Source organism: Symphalangus syndactylus, chromosome X (genome assembly GCF_028878055.3).
Source record: "Symphalangus syndactylus isolate Jambi chromosome X, NHGRI_mSymSyn1-v2.1_pri, whole genome shotgun sequence".
NCBI lineage: Eukaryota > Metazoa > Chordata > Mammalia > Primates > Hylobatidae > Symphalangus > Symphalangus syndactylus.
The window spans coordinates 16313167-16329718 of record NC_072447.2 but is presented as its reverse complement, the minus strand read 5'-3'; the positions used below and the strand labels follow the sequence as shown (position 1 = coordinate 16329718).

Sequence of the window (16552 nt, the reverse complement as noted above, 5' to 3'; positions counted from 1 at the left end):
GAAAGTAAACACCACATCTGCACCCTACCTGTGTCTCCTTTCCCACAGAGCTCCTGATGTCAGTGTTTAATTTTCACTGTGAGTTACAGTTTTGACCCTTCAAGTCAATCCAATCAATTATGCAGTCTTATTTCCCCTGTGTGACTTTGAGGATAATTGGATATATTCTGAGAGAGGCATTTTTTCATTTTGTATGGCAGTTTGATTCAAAGTCAATTAATGAAAAAATATTGAACACAATGAATTTTATATTAAATACAAAATAAGAGATGGGAATATTTAACTTCAAATTTTTAATTAAAAAATTATTAATATTTAAAGAATAATCAATTACTTGTAAAATAATTCAGATTATAACTTGGGTCCAACTGAAGCCCATTAATATTACTAGACACATATATCAGTTGTTCAAATTCCCTTCTGTCCACAAGATCTTAGTTCTCATTGTTTCTAAATATTATTTTGGTGGGGGATCATTTTTTTTCACAATGCTCAATGGACTGTCATCTAAGATGTAAGTGAGGTGGGTAAACTTTTTCTGTAAAGAGACAGATAATAAATGTGTTCATATGTTTCTCTCATAACTATGAGCTCTGCCCTAGTAGTGAGTAACCACCCATAGGTAATACATAAAACAACAGGAAAGTCTGTGTTGCAGTAAAACTTTTTTGTACAATATCCAGCTGCAGGCCAGGTGTAGCCGCAGATTGGTGACTCTGATTTCAGCTCAAAATCTTTTTGTTTAGTAAGAGGAAATTATACTGCTTTTTTCCAATATAAGAAATCTCTTGTACAGTCCTCAGGAAGGGTAGATAATGATGAGGTCTAGTTGGGTTATAATGAAGTTTAGTTGGGTTATGATGAAGTCTACTTGGGTTGGTCATGATGAGATCTAGTTGTATTAGGTCCTGATGAGATCTAGTTGGGTAAGGTTCTGATGAGGTCTAGTTGATTGGTCATGATGAGACCTAGTTAGGCTATAATGAGGACTAGTTGGGTTGGTCAGGATGAGATCAAGTTGTATTAGGTCATGACAAGATCTAGTTGGGTCAGGTTGTGATGAGATCTGGTTGGTTGGTCATGATGAGATCTAGTTAGGTTATGAGGAGGTCCAGTTGGGTTGGTCATGAGGAGAATTAATTGTATTAGGTCTTGATGAGATCTAGTTGGGTTAGGTTATGATGAGGTCTAGTTGGGTTGGTCATGATGAGATCTAGTTGTATTAGGTCATGATGAGATCTAGTTAGGTTAGGCTATGATGAGATCTAGTTGGTTGGTCATGATGAGATCTAGTTAGGTTATGATGAGGCCTAGTTAGGTTGGTCCTGAGGAGATCTAGTTGTATTAGGTTATGATGTGATCTAATTGGGTGAGGTTATTATGAGGTCTAGTTGGGTTGGTCATGATGAGATCTGGTTCGGTTAGGTTATGATGAGATCTAGTTGGTTGGTCATGATGAGATCTAGTTAGGTTATGATGAGGTCTAGTTGGGTTGGTCATGATGAGATCTAGTTGTATTCAGTCATGATGAGGTCTAGTTGGGTTAGATTATGATGAGGTTTAGTCGGGTTAGGTCATGATGACGTCTAGTTGGGTTAGGGTATGAGGAGATTTAATTGAGTTAGGTTATGATGAGGTCTAGTTGGGCTGGTCTTTATGAGATCTAGTTGTATTAGGTCATGATGAGATCTAATTGAATTATATTGCGATGATATCTAGTTGGTTGGTCATGATGAGATCTAGTTGTATTAGGTCATGATGTGATGTAGTTGGGGTAAGTTATGATGAGGCCTAGCTGAGTTTGTCATGATGAGAGCTAGTTGTACTGGATCATGATGAGTTGTAGTTGGGTTAGGTTATGATGAGATCTAGTTGGTTGGTCATGTTGAGATCTAGTTAGGTTATGATGAGGTCTAGATGAGTTGGTCATAATGAAATCTAGTTGTATTAGGTCATGATGAGATCTAGTTGTGGTAGGATATCATGAGGTCTAGTGCATTGGTCATGATGAGATCTAGTTGTATTAGGTTATGATGAGATCTAGTTGGATTAAGTTATAATGGGATCTGTTTGGTTGGTCACGATGTGATCTAGTTAGGTCATGATGAGTTCTAGTTGGGTAGGTCGTGATGAGATCTAGTTGTCTCATGTCCTGATGAGGTCTAGTTGGGTTAGGTTATGATGAAGTCCAGTTTGGTTAGGTCATGATGAGGTCTAGTGGGATTGGTCATTATGAGAATTAGTTGTATTAGGTCATAATGAAGTCTAGTTGGGCTAGGCTACGATGAGCTCTGGTAGGTTGTTCATGATGAGATCTACTTGTATTAGGTCATGATGAGATCTAGGTGCATTAGGTTATGATAAGATCTAGTTCATTGTCATAATGAGATATAGTTTGTTTATGATGCGGTCTAGTTGTGTTGCTCATGATGGGATCTAGTTGTATTAGGTCATGATGAGATCTAGTTGGGTTAGGTTATGATGAGGTCTAGTTGGGTTGGTTATGATGAAATCTTGTTGGATTATGTTATGATGAGATCTAGTTGGTTGGTCATGATGAGATATAATTAGGTCATGATAAGGTCTAGTTGGGTTGGTCTTGATGAGATCTAGTTGTATTAGGTCGTGATGAGGTCAGTTTGGTTAGGTTATGATGAAGTCTAGTTTGGTTAGGTCATGATGAGTTCTCGTTGGGTTAGGGTATGAGGAGATTTACTTGGATAAGGTTGTGATGAGGTCTAGTTGAGTTGGAGATTTTGTTAGGTCATGATGAGGACTAGTGTTGTTGGCCTTGATGAGATGTAGTTGTATTAGGTCATAATGAAGTCTTGTTGAGTTAGGTTATGATGTAGTTAAGTTGGGTTAAGTTATGATGAGGTATAGTTGGGTTGGTCATGATGAGAGTTAGTTAGGTCATGATGAGGTAGTTGGGTTGGTCATGATGAAATCTAGTCACAGTCAGTCATGATTAGTTCTTGTTGGGCTTGTTTATAATGAGATTTAGCTGTGTCAGGTCACGATGAGGTCTAGTTGAGTTGGTCACGATGTGATCTAGTTGTATTAGGTCATGATGAGGTCTAGTTTGGTTGGGTTATGAGGTCTAGTGTGGTTGGTCGTGATGAGATTCAGTTAAGTTATGATGAGGTGTATTTGGGTTGGTCATAAAGATACCTGTATTAGGTCATGTTGAGGTCTATTTGGGCCAGGTTATAATGAGATTTAGTTGGGTTAGGTCATGATGAGGTCTAGTTGGGTTAGGGTGTAATCAGATCTATTTGGGTTAGGTTATGATGAGGTGTATTTTGGTTGGTCCTAATGAGATTTAGTTGGGTTAGAGTATGATGAGGTGTAGTTGTGTTGGTCATCGTAAAATCTAGTTTTGTAGGTCACAGGAAGTCTAGTTGGGTTAGGTTATCTAAATTGCAACTGTCTTTTAAAAGTGACTTTGTGCCACATATACTTTGTATTGTCCATGAATAGTACATGTGATACATGTAAAATATTTAAACTTGTATTTAATTATCTATTTATTTATTTTAATAGACAAAAACAAGTTACATATTTTTATGGTGTACAAAATGTGGTTTTGATATATGTTTCCATCTGGAATGGCCAATTCAAGCTAATTCACGTATCCATTGCCTTACATGTTTGTTTTTATGTGTGTTTTTGGAAACACTTAAAATCTACTCTCTTTGCAATTTTCAAATATTAATTATAGTCACTGTGACTAATTACAGTCAAGTTCAAGAGTATAAGTCACTAATTTAGTCACCTTGAGTACAATAGATCTCTTGAACTTATACCTTCTGTCAAACAGACATTTGGTGTCATTTGACCAAAATCTCACCAACCCACCTCCCTAGCACCTGGTAATCACCATAATTCTTTTTCTTTTCTTTCTTTTTCTTGAGTTGGAGTCTCGCTCTGTTGCCAGGCTGGAGTGCAGTGGCGCGATCTCGGCTCACTGCAACCTCCGCCTCCCAGGTTCAAGCGATTATCCTGCCTCAGCCTCCAAAGTAGCTGGGACTACAGGTGCACGCCACCACGCTTGGCTAATTTTTGTACTGTAGTAAAGATGGGGTTTTACCATGTTGGCCAGGATGGTCTCGATCTCTTGACCTTGTGATCCACCTGTCTTGGCCTCCCAAAGTGCTGGGATTACAAGCGTGAGCTACCACGCCCGGCCAATAATCATCATAATACTTTTTCTTGTGAGTTCAACTTCTGGAGACTCTACATATGGGTGAGATCATGTGGGATTTGGTTTTATGTGGCTTATTTTACTTAACATGATGTACTCCTGGTTGATCCACGTTGTATCACAGGACAGGTTCCCCTTCTTTTCAAAGACTGAATGGTATTCCATGGTGTAGAGATCCCACATTTTCTTTATCTACCTGTCCTTAGATGGGCGCTTAGGTTGGTTTCGTATCTTGGCTCTTGTGAATCATGCGGTAACGAACACGGGAGTGTAGGTATCTCTGTAAGGGGCCGATTTCATTTCCTTTGGATCTATAGGGAGGAGTGAGATTGCTAGATCCTATGGTAGGTGTATTGATCATTTTTTGAGGAACTCTTAAAAAAAAAAAAGGCCACCCCTTTAGACACACCTTAAAATCCAACCTTTCTGGTCAAAGACATTTGAAAAAAATGATGACAACAACATCAAACTATAGTCTCCTGTCCAATGCACTTTACTTCCTAAGACGTGAAAGAAACCGGGCCGGGTGCGGTGGCTTATGCCTGTCATCCCAGCACTTTGGGAGGCAAAGGCGAACGGGTGTCACCTGAGGTCAGGAGTTCAAGACCAGCCTGGCCAACATAGTGAAACCCCATCTCCACTGTTTTCCATAATGGCTATACCAATTTCCATGGCACATATAACACGTAACGCCCCCCCCCCTCACCCCCCCAAATACAAAGGATGAAGCAGAAGGCAGATGCACTGTGTTTGGGACGTGTGTGGTGTTTCTGCATATGCAGCAGTTGCTCAGTAAATGCATATGAGGTCAAATGTCTCACGTCCAGTTCCTTAAAGAAGCTCCCTCCAGATCTGAGGAGACAATTGCTGAAGGTGATGTTGGCTAAAGAAGATACTGCACATGCCGCCTCACCTTCTGCATTCCTCCAGTGTGGTGCTTCTGTCCTATGCCAGTGTTGACTGTGCTACCGTGGAAAATGACCTGCCCATGAAGGTGGTCTTCCCAAATAATCACTTCACCTGGCTTTTTTTGATGCTCCCAGCTTTTTCTGGCCACTTTTGTCTTTCATGGGAAGGTGGAGGCTCCCATCTTACTTCGTCCCAGCTTCCGGCATGTTTCCCTTTGGTTATTTTTTTTTATTTTTATTTTTGTTTTTGAGATGCAGTCTTGCTCTGTCGCGCAGGCTGGAGTGCAGTGGCGCAATCTCATCTCACTTCAACCTCTGCCTGCTGGGTTCAAGTGATTCTTCTGCTTTAGCCTCCAGAGTAGCTGGGATTACAGGTGCCTGCTACCATGTCCGGCTAACTTTTTTTTTTTTTTTCTTGGGACAGAGTTGGGCTCTGTCGCCCAGGCTGGAGTGCAGTGGTGTGATCTCAGTTCATGGCAACCTCTGCTTCCCGGGTCCTGTTTCAAGCGATTCTCCTGCCTCCGCTTCCCTAGTAGCTGAGATTACAGGCACGCATCACCACGCCCATCTAATTTTCGTGTTTTTAGTAGAGATGGGGTTTCCCCATGTTGGCCAGGCTGGTCTTGAACTCCTGACCTCGTGATCCGCTCACCTCGGCTTCCCAAATCCCAAAGGGCTGAGATTAAGGCGTGAGCTACCGCACCCGGCCGCACCCTTTGATCTTGAGATGGCTGATACAGCAGAGCAGCCCAACAGTGGATGACTACTTAGATTTAAAAAGTTCGTGGGATTTCATAAATAAGCTCGTGAATGTACAAGGCCCCAGTGTAAAGGTTACCTTGACTTTGAATTTTTTTATCCTTTGTTTTTTTGTTTTGTGTTTGATGCACAGGATATTTATAGATGGAATATACCTTTCAGGGTATTTCTTCCTCTCTCTCCCGTCGAAACCCACCTCGCTGAAATGCCTGCTGCCTCCTCAGTGCCAAAGGACTGTCAAAGCAAAAATGTAATAATGGTATCATGTTCTGTTTCTTTAAGGAAATCAAAGGTGCAAATTACCTTTGCAGCTTCAGTCTTCTGATGTCTGCAACTTTGAATTCCTTCAAGGAAGTGACAATGTAGATATTCCTTTTACTCTGCCCCAAAGGATGGACTGCGCACTATTTATCTTAGCCGTCTGCCACTGGAGCCAAAGACATTTCCAACTTCATAAATTTCACTGCTTCTCCTCTCATAATTTTTTCACTCCTTGCTGAAAACACTTCTCACTGGTTTTTGAAAAGTGCATTCTAATCGTTAATTTGAGAGCTCATGGCCTTAACACAAAAGAAAGAATACCGAATACAACGATAGGATATCAAACAGCATGGTCTCTTACTTGTATTAGAGTGTGTAAATTCAATACATTGTGCTGACTCAGCATTCAGGAATGCCAAAGATTGGGATTATTTGGTAATGTATTTTCACGGAGACCCGGGGATGGTGCTGTACTACAGAACACCTCACTGGCTCCGGCTGGGTGCAGGTAGGATGGAGATAGACCGGCCCCACCCCCTTGGTACCTGCTTCTTGCAGATCAGCTGTTTGAAGCTGGTGTCCTGATCCTCCTTCCCAGCTCTCTGAGCACCCAAGAGGTTCTTGTTCAAGCCTGTGCGCTTCACCTGCTAGTTCTCATCTCCCTTCTCTCAACACTTTTTCCATGACCCTCCCTAAAAGAGAGTTTTGGGCTTGGCTCTCCCTGGAAAGCAGCTCATCCCACATGTTGCCAACAGGTTAATGAGGGATGAGGCTGAAGGAGGGAAAATTTGCCAAGCTCCTTTCCCCTAAAGAGCCACTGCTTCAGAAACACCTTAAAATCCAACCTCCCAGGTCAAAGACATTTGAAAAAATGACGAAGACAATATCAAACTATAATCTCATGTTCAACACACATTTACTTCCTAAGAAATTAAAGAAGCCAGGCTGGGCGCGGTGGCTCATGCCTGTCATCCCAGCACTGTGGAGGCCGAGGCGGGCGGATCACCTGAGGTTAGGAGTTCAAGACCAGCCTGGCCAACATGGTGAAACCCCCATCTCTACTAAAGATACAAAAAAGTTAGCTGGGCATAGTGGCAGTCACCTCTAATCCCAGCTACTCGGGAGGCTGAGGCAGGAGAATCGCCTGAATCGGAGAGGTGGAGGTTGCAGTGAGCTGAGATTGCACCACTGCACTCCAGCCTGGGCAACAAGAGCAAGATTCTGTCTCAAAAAAAAAAACAAAAACAAACCTAATTAACGTTCTTTCACCCCGTATTTCCTAGTCTTTATTTTAGCTGTAACAAGCAAAACACCTCTTTCCATCCTTGTAAAGGCATGTTCCTGAAACCTCACTTGGAGAGTTTTACGGAGCTGCAGAGAGAGGAATAAGAAATCCTGAGCACGCGGCCAACTAACACAGGAACAGAAAACCAAAGACTGTGTGTTCTCCTTCATAAGTGGGAGCCGAACAATGAGAACACATGGACACAGGGAGGGGAACATCACACACCAGGGCCTGTCGGGGGTTGAGGGGGTAGGGCAGAGAGAGTGTTAGGAGAAATACCTAATGTAGATGATGGGTTGATGGGTGCAGCAAACCACCATGGCACGTGTATACCTATGTAACCAACCTGCACCTTCTGCACATGTACCCCAGAACTTAAAGTAGAATTAGAAAAAAGAAAAAGAAAGAAATCCTGAGCACGTAGTAGGAACCACGGTCTGTGATCAGGCGCATCGCGCAGTCTGTGTGCACACTGGGATGTTTCTAGCATAAAAGCTCCTTCGAAAATTCGTTTCCATCCTGACATTTTAATGCACATTTTTTATGCTTGTGCTATTTTCAGCTCTCACGTGCAAATTACACCAGCAGGTGCCCCGGGTCCCTGTCATTACTGAAAAGTAGAATGTCAAATGCATGTGTACTTTTTGCCAATGCAGGCTAAAGAAAATGGCTCTTAAATGGATAGCTTTAGTCTGCGAAAATGGCTGTCAAGTTAAATGCTAGGATAAAGGAAAAGTCCATCAAAGGCACATTCCAGATTTGTGTTATACTTCTCTTAAAACCTCTTTTTTTTTTTTTGCAGTTGATAGTTTCTGGATGATCCTACAAGTCACCGTATCTTTTTTTTCTTTTTCCTTTTAGCTGGAAATAATGACAGCAAAGCCAAACAAGTTGTAAGCAAAATAAAAGAAGAAACGTTGAACGACAAAGGTACCGAGAGATACTCCAATGGCTTTTTTTTGTTTTTTTTCCTTGGGGCAGGTCGTTTGCGTGGTTCATGGCTGAGCTTCAGTCATGTGCCAGGTGGCATTTGGGAGAGATGGCTCTGATTTTTGCACTCTTCTTTTGGGGATTTCTGGCCCCGTCGTCGAGCAGGAAATGGTCAAGGCAAGGTGAAGATAGCATCACTCAGCTCTGACATCTGCTAGGAAAGGCGTGCAGATGTGCTGGTAGCTTGCACTCTTACTCAAATGCGTGTTCCCCAGGTATCAGGAGCCATTGTCCTTTCTTGTTGACCTCCTGGGCACATGCCAGGAGGTGCCTCTGCTGGTTCGGAGTTCCTGACTTGAGATAAATCAGGCTGGGGGTGGTGGCTCACGCCTGTAATCCCAGCACTTTGGGAGGCTGAGGCGGGTGGATCATGAGATCAGGAGTTGGAGACCAGCCTGACCAATATGGTGAAACCCCATCTCTACTAAAAATACAAAAATTAGCCAGGCATGGTGGTGTGTGCCTGTAATCCCAACGACTTGGGAGGCTGAGGCAGGAGAATTGCTTGAACCTGGGACTGCCTGGGAGACAGAGCAAGACTCCATGTCAAAAAAAAAAAGAAAGAAAAAAGATAACTCAAACAGGAATATGCTTGCCCTTAAGATTTTCGACCAGGTGTTAGGGCAAATTCTCGTGTGCTCTTTCTGCCTGTTCACACTCAGCAAGGTGTGCACACAACTTTCTAATATCCTTCCAGATTCTCAATGCTCTGTCCTTTTGTTTATTTATTATTTTATTTTTCATTTTTATACAGGTAGGGAGTGCAAGTACAGTTTTGTTACCTGGATGAATGGCGTAGTGGTGAGGTCTGGGCTTTTAGTATAGCTAACACCTGAATCACGTACATTGTACCCGAGAGGTAATTTCTGATCCCGTGCTCCTCTTCCACCTCCCACCCTTCTGAGTCTCCAGTGTCTGTTATTCCACTCTTGCCATGTGGAATAGGCTTGGAAGGCCAGAAGGTTTTGCAAATGCTTCCGAATAAGATTTGGCTGAAGTTAGCCACATTCTCTTACCCAGTGCCTGAAAGCTTAGGTTAGATAACAAGCGGATGTAAAGAAACTGACCTAGATGAGTTAGTTTACTTAGGCCTCAGAACCTGGCCTTTAATCATCCACACACAAAACTACTCTCTCCCTCTCTCCGGGTTGGGGGGGATGACCATATGAATCGCCCACGAATGTTTTGACTCAAGGCCTTTGTCATTAAATGTATACTAAATAAAGGCCCACAGCACCAGCTTGTCAAAGCCGTGGCTGCTGACTCTTTAAAACACCCTCCTCAGTGTCTGTGAGGGGCCCCATCCCCTAGCCCACTCTTTCACTGGAAATCTGTGTCTGAGTGCATTTGTTCATCCGTTGTTCAGCCAAAGTCTGCGAGTCGGACCCAGCAAGTTGGACTCGACATAAGAATAATGGTATTTGACTTTCGGTTTCTGAGTTATTTCCCTTAGGGTAATGGCCTCCAGTTCCATCTATGTTGCTGCAGGAGATAGGATTTCCTCCTTTTTCATGGCTGCATAGTATTCCATCAGGTGTAGATATATATTTTCTTTATCCTTTCATGTGTTGTTGGACACCTAAGTTGTTTCCATATCTTGGCTCCTGTGAATAGTGCTGCAATGCACATAGGAATGCAGGCATCTCTTTGATACACTGGTTTCATTTGCTTTGAGTCTATGCCTAGTAGTGGAATTGCTGAATTATGTGGTGCTTTTATTTTTAATGATTTGAGGAACTTCTGTACTGTTTTTCATAGTGGCTGTACTAATTGACATTCCCACCAATGGTGTACAAGGGCCCCCTTTTCTCTACACCCTCCCCAACACTTGTAATCAATTGTAGAAATCATCATTCTGGTTGGCGCGGTGGCTGGCACCTATAATCCCAGCACTTTGGGAGGCTGAGGCGGGCAGATCACCTGAGGTCAGGAGTTCAAGAACAGCCTGGCCAACGTGGTGAAACCTCATCCCTACTAAAAATACAAAAATAAGCTGAGTGTGGTGGCGGGGGCCTGTAACCCCAGCTACTCAGGAGGCTGAGGCAGGAGAATCGCTGAACCCGGGAGGCAGAGGTTGCAGTGAGCTGAGAGCACACCATCGCACTCCAGCCTGGGTGACAGAGCAAGACTCTGTCTCAAAGAAAAAAAAAAAAAAACAAATAGAAACGAAAACACCCTTCTGACAGTATCCATTTTAGCTGGTGTGACATGATAGCTCATGGTGGTTTTGATTTGCATTTCCCTGATATTAGTGATGTTGACTACCTTTTATTTGTTTATTTTTTTGTTTGTTTTTGAGACGGAGTCTCGCTCTGGCACCTAGGCTGGAGTGCAGTGGCGCAATCTCGGCTCACTGCAACCTCAGGCTCCTGGGTTCAAGCGATTCTTCTGCCTCAGCCTCCTGAGTAGCTGAGATTACAGGCATTCGCGACCATGCCCAGCTAATTTTTGTATTTTTAATAGAGACGGGGTTTCGCCATGTTGGCCAGGCTGGTCTCGAACTCCTGACCTCGTGATCTGTTTGCCTCAGCCTCCCAAAGTGCTGGGATTACAGGTGTGAGCCACCACACCTGGCCGAATACCTTTTCCTATAAGCACCTTTTCATATACCTGTTGGACATCCAAATGCTAAGTGCTTTTCTCAGCCATGTTTATATGTGGTACCTTATGTTTTTAAAAAAAATGCATATCCCTTCCTTGGCTGTTTGAATTTGAGATGGTGTTTTGAGAATTCTCCCAAGCAGGGGATTGATTCTTTGTTTCTTTGTTTGTTTTTTGATACAGGGTCTCACTCTTGCCCAGGCTGGAGTACAGTGGTGTTATCTCGGCTCACTGCAACCTCTGCCTCCCAGGCCCAAGTGTTTCTCCTGCCTCATCCTCCCCAGTAGCTGGGAATACAGATGTGCAGCACCACATCCAGCTAATTTTTGTAGAGTTGGGGTTTCGCCTTGTTGCCCAGGTTCATCTTGAACTCCTGGGTTCAAGCGGTCCATTCACCTCGGCCTCCCAAAGTGCTGGGATTACAGGCTTGAGCCACTGTGCCTGGCCTATTTTGATTAATTATTATTATTATTATTCTTTTGAGATGGAGTCTCACTCTATCACCCAGGCTGGAGTGCAGCAACGTGATCTTGGCTCACTGCAACCTCTGCAGCCCGAGTTCAAGCGATTCTTCTGCCTCAGCCTCCCGAGTAGCTGGGATTACAGGCGCCCGCCACCACGCCCGGCTAATTTTTGTATTTTTAGTAGAGACGGGGTTTCACCATCTTGGCCAGGCTGGTCTTGAACTCCTGACCTTATGATCCACCCGCCTCGGCCTCCCAAAGTGCTGCGATGACCGGCGTGAGCCACCGCGCCTGGCCTCGATTCTTTTTAAAAATCCATGAGAGTGAAATGAACGCTACACAGAGCTGAGCCTGGTCACTGCCTATGCCCCATCTCCTCCTTTCTACCCTAAGCTGCTGTGAAACACCTTGTTGTTACCTCTGCCAAGGGCTGGGGTGTGTTGAAATTTCACAGCCGGCATTTGCAGGATCCCTCTGATTTTTGGGAACACACACCCGTAGGGGCTCCGCCTCAGCCAGAGCCAAGCCCGGTGGGCAATATCGCAGAGTGGCAGCAGCCTGGCCAGATCTTTTCTCCTCATTAGGGTCTGCCTTGGGGCAAAAGGATTTGGTTTCTGTGTCGTGGGATATTTAAGGAATTAGAGAGACTGAGGGGTTGAGGAGGAATTATTTAATTATTTATTTGTACCGACCCCATTGGATTAACATTTAAAGGACTGAGTTTTGAACAAAGAGTTTGATTATTTTTTAAGTATTTTGCGGGGTGGGGGGAGATCTGTGTAGGGGGAAGTATATTATAGAAGTGTGAAACAAAGACGGTTGTTTAATTGACACATGTATTATATTATTTTTTATTTTTTAAGGAATAATATGTTTTATGATTTGAGATTGTTTGCCTAGTGAGTTTGTAGCTGTACAGCTAGAGAAACAGAGTTTTTATAATGCTTGGGAAAGGGAGAGATAAAGCTTATTAGCCACAGAAAAACAGGCAGTTAATTTTTAAAGGACTTCAGCTCTTTCTCTTCCTCAGGGAGAATGCGGTTTTCTTACATACAACTGAGTTTTTGCTTACATATTTTTTAAATTCGTGTTTCTTTTTTTTTTTTTTTTTTTTTTTTTATTATACTTTAGGGTTTTAGGGTACATGTGCACAATGTGCAGGTTTGTTACATATGTATCCATGTGCCATGTTGATTTCCTGCACCCATTAATTCCTCATTTAGCAGTAGGTGTATCTCCCAATGCTGTCCCTCCCCCCTCCCCCCACCCCACAACAGTCCCCGGAGCGTGATGTTCCCCTTCCTGTGTCCATGAGTTCTCATTGTTCAATTCCCACCTATGAGTGAGAACATGCGGTGTTTGGTTTTTTGTCCTTGCGATAGTTTACTGAGAATGATGTTTTCCAGTTTCATCCATGTCCCTACAAAGGACACGAACTCATCATTTTTTATGGCTGCATAGTATTCCATGGTGTATATGTGCCACATTTTCTTAATCCAGTCTATCGTTGTTGGACATTTGGGTTGGTTCCAACTCTTTGCTATTGTGAATAGTGCCGCAATAAACATACGTGTGCATGTGTCTTTATAGCAGCATGATTTATAGTCCTTTGGGTATATACCCAGTAATGGGATGGCTGGGTCAAATGGTATTTCTAGTTCGAGATCCCTGAGGAATTGCCACACTGACTTCCACAATGGTTGAACTAGTTTACAGTCCCACCAACAGTGTAAAAGTGTTCCTATTTCTCCACATCCTCTCCAGCACCTGTTGTTTCCTGATTTTTTAATGATGGCCATTCTAACTGGTGTGAGATGGTATCTCACTGTGGTTTTGATTTGCATTTCTCTGATGGCCAGTGATGAGGAGCATTTCTTCATGTGTTTTTTGGCTGCATAAATGTCTTCTTTTGAGAAGTGTCTGTTCATGTCCTCTGCCCACTTTTTGATGGGGTTGTTTGTTTTTTTCTTGTAAATTTGTTTGAGTTCATTGTAGATTCTGGATATTAGCCCTTTGTCAGATGAGTAGGTTGCAAAAATTTTCTCCCATTGTGTAGGTTGCCTGTTCACTCTGATGATAGTTTCTTTTGCTGTGCAGAAGCTCTTTAGTTTAATGAGATCCCATTTGTCGATTTTGGCTTTTGTTGCCATTGCTTTTGGTGTTTTAGACATGAAGTCCTTGCCCACGCCTATGTCCTGAATGGTATTGCCTAGGTTTTCTTGTAGGATTTTAATGGTTTTAGGTCTAACATATAAGTCTTTAATCCATCTTGAATTAATTTTTGTATAAGGTGTAAGGAAGGGATCCAGTTTCAGCTTTCTACATATGGCTAGCCAGTTTTCCCAGCACCATTTATTAAATAGGGAATCCTTTCCCCATTTCTTGTTTTTGTCAGGTTTGTCAAAGATCAGATAGTTGTAGCTATGCGGCATCATTTCTGAAGGCTCTGTTCTGTTCCATTGATCTATGTCTCTGTTGTGGTACCAGTACCATGCTGTTTTGGTTACTGTAGCCTTGTAGTATAGTTTAAAGTCAGGTAGCGTGATGCCTCCAGCTTTGTTCTTTTGGCTTAGGATTGACTTGGCGATGCGGGCTCTTTTTTGGTTCCATATGAGCTTTAAAGTAGTTTTTTCCAATTCCGTGAAGAAAGTCATTGGTAGCTTGATGGGGATGGCATTGAATCTATAAATTACCTTGGGCAGTATGGCCATTTTCACGATATTGATTCTTCCAACCCATGAGCATGGAATGTTCTTCCATTTGTTTGTATCCTCTTTTATTTCATTGAGCAGTGGTTTGTAGTTCTCCTTGAAGAGGTCCTTCACATCCCTGGTAAGTTGGATTCCTAGGTATTTTATTCTCTTTGAAGCAATTGTGAATGGGAGTTCACTCATGATTTGGCTCTCTGTTTGTCTGTTATTGGTGTACAAGAATGCTTGTGATTTTTGTACATTAATTTTGTATCCTGAGACTTTGCTGAAGTTGCTAATCAGCTTAAGGAGATTTTGGGCTGAGACAATGGGGTTTTCTAGATATACAATCATGTCATCTGCAAACAGGGACAATTTGACTTCCTCTTTTCCTAATTGAATACCCTTTATTTCCTTCTCCTGCCTGATTGCTCTGGCCAGAACTTCCAGCACTATGTTGAATAGGAGTGGTGAGAGAGGGCATCCCTGTCTTGTGCCAGTTTTCAGAGGGAATGCTTCCAGTTTTTGCCCATTCAGTATGATATTGGCTGTGGGTTTGTTGTAGATAGCTCTTATTATTTTGAGATACGTCCCATCAATACCTAATTTATTGAGAGTTTTTAGCATGAAGGGTTGTTGAATTTTGTCAAAGGCCTTTTCTGCATCTATTGAGATAATCATGTGGTTTTTGTCTTTGGTTCTGTTTATGTTTTGAAAACCTGCTGCAAACGAGGAAGGGCCAAGGTGGCAGGGAATAGGATCCACTGTCACAGGTGAAACACGAATTTATTTATCTAGCAATAAATTCGTGTTTCACCTGTGACAGTGGATCCTATTCCCTGCCACCTTGGCCCTTCCTCGTTTGCAGCAGGTTTTCAAAGGAGTGGCATTTTCTAACACACTGAATCCAAAAGTGCCTCCACTGGACCTGTAACATCAGCATTTCCGGGAGTAGACAAGAAATGCAAGTTCCCAGGGCCCACCTGTGAATCGGGGCCTCTGGGGGTGGGGGTGGGACCCTGGAATCTGCATTCTTATGAGGCCGTTAAATGATCCCCACGCACCTTCAAGTGGTAGACTTGCTGCTGTCCTAAAGGCATTCAACCATCAATCCGGAGCCCAAAGAGAAGTTTCTGGAAACTGACAAGTGAGGCATTCTTTTCTCATGACTTTTTGCTTTTAATCTGAACGGCTTAAAAACTATATAAAGAATAGTTCCCAAAATTCACATATGTGATCCACATAACCAAAATGATAGCCAAGAAACAATGATTTATAATCACCAACTTAATTTTATTAGCTTCTGAAAATGTTTCAGATTTAGACAAAATGAATTTTGACCAGTAATTTTTTTTTTTTTTTTTTGAGACAGCGTTTCACTCTTGTTGCCCACGCTAGAATGCAGTGGTGCAATCTCGGCTCACTGCAACCTCCGCCTCCCGGGTTCAAGCGATTCTCCTGCCTCAGCCTCCCAAGTAACTGGGATTACAGACACCCACCACCAGGTCCGGCTAATTTTTTGTATTTTTAGTAGAGATGGGGTTTCACCGTGTTAGCCAGGCTTGTCTCAAACTCTTGACCTCAGATCATCCACCCACCTCGGCCTCCCAAATTGCTGGGATTACAGGCGTGAGCCACTGCGTCCGACCGCGATAACAAATCATTGCTGTTTTCTTGGAAAAGTTTGTATAGAATATTCGATCATCAGTTCTTTAAAGTGCAATGTTTTGTGGCCAAGTAGCATGACGAACACATGATTTGTCCACATCATTAAAAAATTTTAGTTTACTTGTGGCATATCAATACCAATGGCCTTTAAGTCAATCTTACAGAAAAGAAGAAAAGAATTGTTTGTGCTCTCTGTGACTGTTTAAAAGGTTTACCATCTTGTAACAGGGTGGGAAGATGGGGTGTGCAGTGGAGATGGTTAGTGGGCACAAAAATATACTTTAGATAGAAAAAGATGTTTTATTTGATAGCACAAAAGGGTGACTACAGTCAACAATACTTTATGGTCCATTTAAAAATAACTAAAAGTGGCCAGACGTGGTGGCTCACCCCTGAATACCCAGCACTTTGGGAAGCTGAGGCAGGTGGATGACTTGAGGTCGGGGGTTCGAGACCAGCCTGGCCAACATGGTGAAACCCCGTCTCTACTAAAAACACAAAAATTAGCCGGGCGGGGTGGTGCATACCTATAGTCCCAGCTACTTGGGAGGCTGAAGCAGGAGAATTGCTTGAACCTGGGAGGCGGAGGTTGCCGTGAGCCGAGATCGCGCCACTGCACTCCAGCCTGGGTGACAGAGCAAGACTCTGTCTCCAAAAAACAAACAAACAAACAAACGAATTAATGTTCTTTCACCCCGAATTTCCTCGTCTTTATTTTAGCT

At 42.9% G+C, this 16552-nt stretch overlaps 1 protein-coding gene across 1 annotated transcript in view; it reads left to right on the top strand.

The window, feature by feature from the left end:
• LOC129475920 (dehydrogenase/reductase SDR family member on chromosome X) overlaps positions 1 to 16552 on the top strand; it is a 316179-nt gene that overhangs the window by 125336 nt on the left and 174291 nt on the right. The window contains exon 3 of the mRNA XM_055268392.2: positions 8279 to 8347. Within this exon, the coding sequence (XP_055124367.1) occupies positions 8279 to 8347 (69 nt within the window). The remainder of the gene's footprint in view (positions 1 to 8278; positions 8348 to 16552) is intronic.